A 12,081-nucleotide genomic window follows, 5' to 3' on the forward strand; every position below is an offset into this window, starting at 1 on the left:
GCATGCATGCTTCTATCAGGAGAGACACTGTGCATTATCTGGATATTTAGCACTACGTTCTCAAGTAGCTTTTTTTTCGTAGTTATTTTCATGATATGCAGTCGTGGTTAAAAGTTGTAAAGAACATAATGTCATCACATGGACAAAAATAAGACCTTCTGGAAGAAAGTTCTGTGGTCAGATGAAACAAAAATTGAGCTGTTTGGTCACAATACCCAACAATATGTTTGGAGGAGAAAAGGTGAGGCCTTTAATCCCAGGAACACCATTCCAACCGCCAAGCATGGTGGTGGTAGTATTATGCCCTGGGCCTGTTTTGCTGCTAATGGAACTGGTGCTTTACAGAGAGTAAATGGGACAATGAAAAAAGAGGATTACCTCCAAATTCTTCAGGATAACCTAAAATCATCAGCACGGAGGTTTGGTTCTTGGGCGCAGTTGGGTGTTTCAACAGGACAATGACCCCAAACACACGTCAAAAGTGGTAAAGAAATGGCTAAATCAGAATAGAATTAAGGTTTTAGAATGGTCTTCCTAAAGTCCTGACTTAAACGTGTGGACAATACTGAAGAAACAAGTCCATGTCAGAAAACCAACAAATTTAGCTGAACTCCACCAATTTTGTCAAGAGGAGTGGTCAAAAATTCAACTAGAAGCTTGTGGATGGCTACCAAAAGCGCCTTATTGCAGTGAAACTTGCCAAGGGACATGTAAGCAAATATTAACATTGCTGTATGTATACTTTTGACCCAGCAGATTTGGTCACATTTTAGGTAGACCCATAATAAATTCATAAAAGAACCAAACTTCTTGAATCTTTTTTGTGACCAACACGTATGTGCTCCAATCACTCTATCACAAAAAAATAAGAGTTGTAGAAAGTATTGGAAACTCAAGACAGCCATGACATTATGTTTTCTACAAGTGTACGTATGTAAACTTTTGACCACAACTGTATACAGTGACATTGGTGTATGAAATAGTACCTGTAACTTGTGTTCATAATAAAAGAGCAAAACAAAAGGTACACTTCTCAAGCAGCCATATGAGAAATAGTCATTCTCATCGGGGAATCTTGAGACGGTGTGTGTCATGATGTGCTGCGGTTATCTGCTGGTTTCAGAGTCATAACCTTTACTGTTGCTCTGCTATTTACCCACCAGATGCACACAGCTTGATAAATGTTTCGTCTGACCTTATACATTTGTTTTCCTTCCTCTGAACTGCGATTGTATTTCCTTTGGACAAGACATCAAGTGTATCTAAATCTCACTTAGTGTGTGCTGGGCTTTTGCATCAATGTTTCAATGAAGATATATGCAGTATATACAGGTAAAAGCCAGTAAATTAGAATATTTTGAAAAACTTGATTTATTTCAGTAATTGCATTCAAAAGGTGTAACTTGTACATTATATTTATTCATTGCACACAGACTGATGCATTCAAATGTTTATTTCATTTAATTTTGATGATTTGAAGTGGCAACAAATGAAAATCCAAAATTCCGTGTGTCACAAAATTAGAATATTACTTAAGGCTAATACAAAAAAGGGATTTTTAGAAATGTTGGCCAACTGAAAAGTATGAAAATGAAAAATATGAGCATGTACAATACTCAATACTTGGTTGGAGCTCCTTTTGCCTCAATTACTGCGTTAATGCGGCGTGGCATGGAGTCGATGAGTTTCTGGCACTGCTCAGGTGTTATGAGAGCCCAGGTTGCTCTGATAGTGGCCTTCAACTCTTCTGCGTTTTTGGGTCTGGCATTCTGCATCTTCCTTTTCACAATACCCCACAGATTTTCTATGGGGCTAAGGTCAGGGGAGTTGGCGGGCCAATTTAGAACAGAAATACCATGGTCCGTAAACCAGGCACGGGTAGATTTTGCGCTGTGTGCAGGCGCCAAGTCCTGTTGGAACTTGAAATCTCCATCTCCATAGAGCAGGTCAGCAGCAGGAAGCATGAAGTGCTCTAAAACTTGCTGGTAGACGGCTGCGTTGACCCTGGATCTCAGGAAACAGAGTGGACCGACACCAGCAGATGACATAGCACCCCAAACCATCACCCAACCATGCAAATTTTGCATTTCCTTTGGAAATCGAGGTCCCAGAGTCTGGAGGAAGACAGGAGAGGCACAGGATCCACGTTGCCTGAAGTCTAGTGTAAAGTTTCCACCATCAGTGATGGTTTGGGGTGCCATGTCATCTGCTGGTGTCGGTCCACTCTGTTTCCTGAGATCCAGGGTCAACGCAGCCGTCTACCAGCAAGTTTTAGAGCACTTCATGCTTCCTGCTGCTGACCTGCTCTATGGAGATGGAGATTTCAAGTTCCAACAGGACTTGGCGCCTGCACACAGCGCAAAATCTACCCGTGCCTGGTTTACGGACCATGGTATTTCTCTTCTAAATTGGCCCGCCAACTCCCCTGACCTTAGCCCCATAGAAAATCTGTGGGGTATTGTGAAAAGGAAGATGCAGAATGCCAGACCCAAAAACGCAGAAGAGTTGAAGGCCACTATCAGAGCAACCTGGGCTCTCATAACACCTGAGCAGTGCCAGAAACTCATCGACTCCATGCCACGCCGCATTAACGCAGTAATTGAGGCAAAAGGAGCTCCAACCAAGTATTGAGTATTGTACATGCTCATATTTTTCATTTTCATACTTTTCAGTTGGCCAACATATCTAAAAATCCCTTTTTTGTATTAGCCTTAAGTAATATTCTAATTTTGTGACACACGGAATTTTGGATTTTCATTTGTTGCCACTTCAAATCATCAAAATTAAATGAAATAAACATTTGAATGCATCAGTCTGTGTGCAATGAATAAATATAATGTACAAGTTACACCTTTTGAATGCAATTACTGAAATAAATCAAGTTTTTCAAAATATTCTAATTTACTGGCTTTTACCTGTATAACTTATCATTTTAGGATTTATCATTAGTTGGGTTAAACAAGCCATTGTGCCAATATAGGAAGTAGAAATACGAGGAAAAGCGCATTCTAACCAGGGCAGAGTGTGTCTGCTTCAGTCTGGGAATGGTTAAAGTCGCTACAGGCCAGAGCAAAGTCAACACCGGACACAGCTCGGCTGGCCTACACGTCCAGATCAATATCTGCAAATAATAAATTAGCTCCCCTGAGGGGTCACACTACACCTCCAGCAGCAAGCAGCCCAGGAAAAGTCCACAATTGGTGCATGTGAGACTCAATAAGCAAGGTGAATGACTGTGCAGGGGCACATCCTTAGCACTCCATAATAGAAAATTAATGGTGCTCAAATCAGTGCTGAGGGCACCCTGAGGGTTGCCTAATAGGCCTAGTTAGAACTGTCATCCCTCACACCGTCGCCTGAAATATCACATGCAAACAAAGCCAAGAAGGAAGGGGAGAATTGGAGCGTGTTTGCAAGCAGGTGATGATAAATTGGGGCAACAGGATCAAAAATAAGGATAGGTAGCTGGAGCTATCATATTTGGCATAAGATAACATAATGATATTAAATAGTGGGATTTTCATTTATCATGAAGCTTCAAGTTTGACTGAGTGTTAAAAGGACACGGACATCAAACTTCTCCTAAAGTGAAATATTAGATTTAATATTATTAGATATTAATATATATATACTGTGTATATATATATATATATATATATATATATATATATATATATATATATATATATATATATATATATATATATATATATATATATATATATATGTATGTGTGGGGAAAAAAAATCACAAGACTATTTCATCTCTACAGGCCTGTTTCATGAGGGGGGTACCCTCAATCATCAGGAGATTTTAATGGGAGCATTCGCATACCATGGTTTATATAGGGCACAGAGTGGGTGGGTACAGGCTGGCCTAGGGGCGTGGTGATTGGTTCATGTGTTACCTAGGAGGTGTTTCCGTCTATGGCGGCATGTTGTTACAATTTCGCTGCGCTTGTTGAGGGATGACAGGTCTGGACGGAAGATAATAAACAGTTTCTCTTTCAAGCATAGGTTGCATCTTTTATTACCACTATTGTAAGGTGTGCTGGATGCAAGAATTTGCCATGTTATTGAATATTCAACATTATTGTCTTTGAGGTCCCAAATGTGTTTGCTGAGTTCTGTGGTATTTCGCAGGTTTTTGTTCCTGAAAGAAGCCTTGTGGTTGTTCCATCTGGTTTTGAATTCACCCTCGGTTAATCCTACATATGTGTCGGATGTGTTAATGTCCTTGCGTATTACCTTAGATTGGTAGACAACTGATGTTTGTAAGCATCCCCCGTTGAGGGGGCAATCAGGTTTCTTTCGACAGTTACATGCTTTGTTGGTTTTGGAGTCGTTCTGACTGGGGGTCGACGGCTCATTTGCAATTGTTTTGTTGTGGTTTGAGATGATTTGTCGTATATTGTTCATGCAGCTGTAGCTCAATTTGATGTTGTTCTTGTTGAATACTTTTCTTAGGTTGTTGTCTTTGGGAAAGTGTTTGTCAATCAGGTTGAGGAATTTGTGTCCAATGTTCGTTGAGACGTTTTTGCTGTATGGGGGGTTGTACCAGATGATGCCGTTTCGTTTTCTGTTCTTTTTTGGCTGGTTTCCTGGCGTGGGTTCATAGGTGAGGGTGAAATTGTATCCGCTTTCATCAAGGGCTTTTTGGTACGGGGGGGTTGCTTGGTCAAATTCAGCTTTGCTAGATGACAGCATCGATAGCCTTTTATTGATTCCGGTAGGTATTCTTTTCGTGGTGGTGGGTGGATGGTTGCTGTCATGGTGCACGTATTGGAGTGTTGTGTTGGGTTTCGTGAATGGTTGGTAGCTGTTATTTCTCAGGTTGAAAGTGACGTCAAGGAAGTTGACGGTTTGCTTGTTGGCTTCAATCGTGATCCGTAGGCCGTTCTCTTTGAAAATTTGGCATATGCGCTTCTTGGTATTCTCGCTGCTCCTGCTATATATATATATATATATATATATATATATATATATATATATATATATATATATATATATATATATATATATATATATATATATATATGTAATATTAATTATGCATGTATTTTGCTTAGAATCAGCAATCATACAGTATAATTGTTTCCTTATATTCAATCATTGCGCAGGAAAAATCAGCAATGAGGTCATATTGTCTCTAGAAATGTTCTGTGGTTGAACAAAGAAGAAATACATAAAACAATTTACACATTTAATAACAACACGCAGACAAAAGGACCCGGCCTGTTTTACTTATTGCAGGGGTGTCAACCCCGTTTTCATTGAGGGCCACATCACAGAGGTCCGTTTTTAACAGTGAATATGTATGAAAATACATGTATAATCACCTCATGATGTTGCACAATTGTCTATGCATTTAATTATTATAATTTTACGTACAAATTGATGGATAACTTGCTTTGAAATCATGAGGCCATGTGACTATCAGATATTAAAGATGAGATGAAAGTACAGGGGAACCTTGATTTATGATCCCATCATTGTACAACCTTTTCAATTTACGAACCACAGACAAAATAAAAATATGCTTTGGTGTACGTACCTTGTCACCGTGTACAAACATTTCACCCACCCATTGTGTGCCCTGCAGCGCAGCCATGTTGTCCATTGTCGGCGTGCTGGTTAATCTTTGGTGCTCATTCAGTCAGTAGATTAGTGCTGTCGTTAGCTACTATACTAATTACTACTCTGTTTGCTTTTAGGCCTTTTTCCAACATTTTTTGCTACTGTACCCTAAATATGTGTCTAAAGAAGGTAATGGACAATCTATGGAGGTTTGAAACATTCATGAGGTTCCCACAAGATTGTCGACACCGTCTTTCTCACTCTCCCAGTCCTTTCTGCTGCATGCCAATAAGATTAACCAACATGGTTAAGTGGATTTTATATTGTATTCCTAATCACACTAGCGACCTGGCTGTTAAAGTTTAGAAGTTTTAAGATTTCAAACTGTGAGTGCACCACAGGGCTAGTGTCAGTGTGCGTGTGTGTCAGCAGGGCGGCTACATACGAAGACGGCGTTTCAATTAGTTGTTGTTTTTTTGAGTTTATGAAATAAAAAGTTGATCCATCACCCCCTTGTTATCTGTGTTTGATATACAGCACTGTATAATGATGTATACTGTATTCAAAATGTACACATTTTAGTCAAATAAGGACTTCTGTCGAGACTGGAACCCAATATCCATAATCACATTGTTTGTTTTGGAGAAATATGCTTCACAATACCAAATTTTCTATGAACTAATTACATTTGTACATGGAGGTTCTACTGTATTTATTTGTTGTACTTTTTTTTTTTTTTTTGTTATACAGCATAATAATACATCTATTTCCTCATCAAATAATCTTAAAAGTTTGAAAGATTTGCAATTTCATGTACTAGTTGCATTTTTTGTCAAATGTCAAGGATGATTACATCTCGTAAAAAAAAATATATATATATATATATATATATATATATATATATAAATACATATATATATATATATATATATATATATATATATATATATATATATATATATATATGTATATATATATACATATACATATATATATATATATATATATATATATATATATATATATATATATATATATATATATATATATATATATATATATATATACTTTATTGAGTCATTAATTCCAAACTTACACGGGCCACATAAAATGATGTGGTGGAACAAATCTTGCCCTTAAGTTTGGACACACCTTCTCATTCACAACACAACTGATGGTCCGAACCTCATTGATAAAGCAAGACATTCCACTAATCAACCGTGATAAGGCACACCTGTGAAGTGAAAACCATGTCAGGTGACTACCTCTTGAAGCTCATGGAGAGAATGCCAAGAGTGTGCAGAGCAGTAATCAGAGCAAAAGGTGGCTATTTTGAAGAAACTAGAATATAAAACATGTTTTCAGTTATTTCACCTTTTTTTTGTTAAGTACATAACTCCACATGTGTTCATTCATAGTTTTGATGCCTTCAGTGACAATCTACAATGTAAATAAACATTGATTGATTGATTGAATAGTCATGAAAATAAGGAAAGTGCATTGAATGAGAAGATGTGTCCAAACTTTTGGCCTGTACTATATATATATATATATATATATATATTTTTTTTTATTTTTATATATATATATATATATATATATTTATATATATATATATATATATATTTATATATATAGTTTGACACTTACTAACCAAATCAATATGATTTTCCCAGCAAAGGTCATTTGAGGTTTGCGAAGGAAAAAAAGTCAAAAATACAGAAATATCGCAGCAGAAGACGGGTCCCTGTGACCAAACGTTCCTAAAAAGAGCTCACATAGTTGATCTACTTTGTTAGCTTTCTGCACAAACAACCATTGTGTTCAATAAACACACATCATATTGATTTTTGCCTCTCGGCAGCACAGCATTCAACACTATTTACGACCAACGTGGAGTCTAAAGAGGAGACAAGTAAGAGATGCAAGCATGCATGCACAAAAGTACCCCCAAATGCATTCAATTATTTTCAATACTTTATGACAACATTGCCTGTGAGTTTTCTCCTACCCTAATGTCAGGGGTGTAACTAAATGTGGGGAGGAGTTTATCCCCTCATCTCTTCTGCTAACCCTATCAGCTTATAGACTTCTGCAAACTGATACTGAACTTACCCACAAGCCGCGACTCTTCCGTCCTGCAGTGCAAACAGTGTGTGTCGCTCTCCACAGGTCACTTGAGAGATCTTCAAAGATGATGGTAGACTCCGGAACAAACGTGGTGTCAGCTGGAAAAAAAACAACAACAACAAAAAAAAAGCTAAGTTTCCATTGAGGTGAAGGCACATCGAGTTGCTGTGTAGCTAAGTTGGTCTACTCCAGTAGGCTGGCAGCAGAGGCAAAGCTTCAGCAGATCCTCCAGGATGAAAACGGAACAACGTGAACAACAAGAAATAATACTCCTTCATGGCGCCGAGCTGTGTAGGTCTGATGCTTTTTTTTTTTAAACTCCCTGAGTGTACGTCTGTCTGTCTTTCTGTCTTCATGGCAGTGCCACAAAGAAGACAAAAAAAAAAATAAAACATTTGAAACAGCCTATGAGAAGAAAAGCAAGCATGGTTCCTCATCATGCGCTTGTTAGCTTGTCCAATCTATGGCAATCAGCACAGTCCCTGGGGTTGAAAGACACAAGATGCTGGGGGAAAAAGGAAGCCGGGCTGAGGAAAAGATCAATACTGCACTGTGAAACAAGAAGTGTGGGCTATTTACTCGCCATTGATCTGATGAGGCTGGAGAAACACCTCACTCCACTATTAAATTGAGAGGTATAACTCCATTGGGGAAGGCTCTCTCTCTCTCTTTTTCTAACCTCAAGGTGAAAAAGCCACAGCATCCACAAACAAACAAAAATATATTGCTTCCGCAGGGGAAAACTATTAGTCAGAATTAACAGCTCCAACAGCCGACTTTAAGTGAAGTTCGACACCAGACCCATGGAAGAACAGGAGCACTGATAAATAAATACATGTGAGTTTAATCCTTCTTGTGATGTAACTCGTACCTTTAAAAACTTGTGTTGCGACACAGTGGCCATTGAAGTTGATCAAAATCTACTAAATTGGTGCTTCACCCCCACAAAACAGAACTATTGTAAAATATACCATGCCTTTTAAAAAGAAGAATAAACTTTAACATAAATAGTTTTTACGAAAACAATACAATAGTATGTACTACAAGCAACTTTGGTTTTATTAAGCAATGTACATAATAAAACCATAGCTTGGAGAACGGATTTCTGTGACACTTCTCTGTAAAACACACAATCAGCAGCTTCTACATATTTTCATGGATACATGTCTGCCGTTTAGAAAATATTTGAATGCCCTTGGCTGGCGTTATTGACACAATCTGCTTCAGTATCTTGCAGACTAGCAGTGTTAGCCTCTAACTACTTGCTCAGTTATGTTTCTGATGATTTTATTCTATAATTCAGTGAATAAAATCTCTAATTCTAATTCTTAGACTTGACAAACTTTTTGATCCCACTTTGTTCTTCAATCTCACTTTCTTGGTTTCCACAGTTGGGGAAAAAAAAAAAAAAAGTTATGTTGATCTCTCGCTGTAAGCGAATGCTAGTAAGATAACGAGTGTTTTGGTTTGATCTTAAAGGGGAAATGCACTTTTTTTGGAATGTTACATATCCTTCACAATCATTATGAAAGACATGACAACAAATATGTATTTTTTGTATGCATTATAACTCATAAATAAACGTAAATAAAAGTCTGCTTACAACTGAGCCGTGGGAAGGTCCTCTATTCCGCCCATGAAACCCAATTAAAAAACATCCAAAAAGCGCCAACAATACTTTATTTACATTTTATGACTTAATTGTTAACCAAGTATTAGTGATATTGTTAGAATGAGTGCTAACGCAGGCAAACTATTTATAGCGGCGCCGCGATCACAAGTTTGTGTGCCAATGTTGACATGATCGACTGATCAGCTGCTTCCTCATTTCCTTGCTTGTCAAACATTATTGTAGATTATAACTCATTCCTCTCACCTGGATAATAGAAGGATGAGGACGTATTCTGACAAGTTGGTCCACTTTGACAGCCAATTTAGACACAAAAAAAAAACTAGGTTCCACCTCCCTTTTCTTCGTGAGGATTATCCTTGATGACATGGCACGGCACTGACATGACATGGCACCCCAAACCATCACCCAACCATGCAAATTTTGCATTTCCTTTGGAAATCGAGTTCCCAGAGTCTGGAGGAAGACAGGAGAGGCACAGGATCCACGTTGCCTGAAGTCTAGTGTAAAGTTTCCACCATCAGTGATGGTTTGGGGTGCCATGTCATCTGCTGGTGTCGGTCCACTCTGTTTCCTGAGATCCAGGGTCAACGCAGCTGTCTACCAGCAAGTTTTAGAGCACTTCATGCTTCCTGCTGCTGACCTGCTCTATGGAGATGGAGATTTCAAGTTCCAACAGGACTTGGCGCCTGCACACAGCGCAAAATCTACCCGTGCCTGGTTTACGGACCATGGTATTTCTGTTCTAAATTGGCCCGCCAACTCCCCTGACCTTAGCCCCATAGAAAATCTGTGGGGTATTGTGAAAAGGAAGATGCAGAATGCCAGACCCAAAAACGCAGAAGAGTTGAAGGCCACTATCAGAGCAACCTGGGCTCTCATAACACCTGAGCAGTGCCAGAAACTCATCGACTCCATGCCACGCCGCATTAACGCAGTAATTGAGGCAAAAGGAGCTCCAACCAAGTATTGAGTATTGTACATGCTCATATTTTTCATTTTCATACTTTTCAGTTGGCCAACATTTCTAAAAATCCCTTTTTTGTATTAGCCTTAAGTAATATTCTAATTTTGTGACACACGGAATTTTGGATTTTCATTTGTTGCCACTTCAAATCATCAAAATTAAATGAAATAAACATTTGAATGCATCAGTCTGTGTGCAATGAATAAATATAATGTACAAGTTACACCTTTTGAATGCAATTACTGAAATAAATCAAGTTTTTCAAAATATTCTAATTTACTGGCTTTTACCTGTATATATATATATATATATATATAGTAGTTCTATTTCCGGTCCGATCTGCATCAGAAAGGTTTGCAAATCTATATGTTAAAAGTGTTATTTTGCACTAAATTTTTCAATAAATTATTTCCTATGAATCAGTTTTAGCACAAAACATGCTCCAAATTAAATTGAAGTTTGATTTAAGGATTATAAACATTGTTTCACAAATGGAAAACAAAGGAGTGAACATTTTTTTGTAATGGAGTGGGAGACCTGTGCCTGTGTGGAAATATGTTGGCTTCAGTGAGCAAAATGAGCCCATCAACATGAAGCCACAAATTCACTGGTAAGTGATGGTAACAAACAAAGACAACAAAACAAACCAATCATTCTCAACGGGGTGAAAAAAATATTGCACTTCAAGAAGATCATTCTATTTTGAAGTTAAATTTTTGCCAACATATATTGATATTTAAGGTTTATGCTTGTTTACTTATATAGGACAATTCATTGTTGATTGATTCCAATTAAAATGGTAGAAAATACTAGCAGTTTATTGTGTTTGAAAGGGTTCATGCATCATCATTATTATTATCATTACTATTGTTATTATGATTACATTAGTTGTTAAAGGTAAATTTGACTTTTTTTGGAATTTTGCCTATCATTCACAATCACACACACTGTATGTTTCAATTAATTTCACCAACACTTTTTCCTTCAACAACAGCACTGATTACTATCATAAGCGCCAACAAATATAATCAAACATCACCTACTGTACAATTTCTGCTCTCACTGGGATGCAATATATAGGATATTGATATATTTCCGTTTAGATGAAGAATTACTTATAATCCTTGTGAAGAAAAAATGGGGGTGTAGTCAAGCATCTAAAAATAGTTCTTTTTTTTTGTTAACGCTTATATTAACAATGTCACCAATAGTAGGGTTAATATTCAGGTCACAGGATGTAAATGGAGTATTGTTGGCACATTTTGGATGATTATTTGTTGCGTTTTATGGTCTGAATAAAAACAATAGACGCAATTACCAGTGTAAGCAGACTTTTATTTCTGTTGATTTATTGCATTAAAAAAAAACATGTGCCTCTAATAGGGTTGTACGGTATAGTATAGTACCGCGATACTAATGAATCATATTCGGTACTATACCGCCTCTCAAAAGCACCGTTCCCCCACCCCCGGCGCTCCCGTCGTCGTCACGTCGTGACATTGCTGGTTTTACGAGCAGAGGAGCATGTTCGGCAGCGCACAATCACAGAGTACTTACAAGCAGACACAGTGTGTAGACAGAAAAGGGACAACGGATGCATTTTGGCTTAAAACTAACGATAAAGGTGAAGTTATAACACTGAAACACCCACAGGAAGAGGTGGTTTAAGACATGGCTAGCCGCTGTCGGCAGTGTTTTAGCTACATCTAAATCACTAATCCTCGCCTCCATGGCGACAAATAAAGTGAGTTTCTTACAAGTATCATCCCTGCAGGACG

General features: G+C 37.8%; 1 protein-coding gene across 1 annotated transcript in view; it reads right to left on the reverse strand.

Moving 5' to 3' along the window:
* LOC133622891 (uncharacterized) overlaps positions 1-12,081 on the reverse strand; it is a 586,815-nt gene that overhangs the window by 231,440 nt on the left and 343,294 nt on the right. Inside the window, exon 5 of the mRNA XM_061985724.1 lies at positions 7,692-7,804. Coding sequence (XP_061841708.1) covers positions 7,692-7,804 — 113 coding nt within the window. The remainder of the gene's footprint in view (positions 1-7,691; positions 7,805-12,081) is intronic.

The sequence above is a fragment of the Nerophis lumbriciformis genome, linkage group LG12, assembly GCF_033978685.3.
Source record: "Nerophis lumbriciformis linkage group LG12, RoL_Nlum_v2.1, whole genome shotgun sequence".
Lineage (NCBI taxonomy): Eukaryota > Metazoa > Chordata > Actinopteri > Syngnathiformes > Syngnathidae > Nerophis > Nerophis lumbriciformis.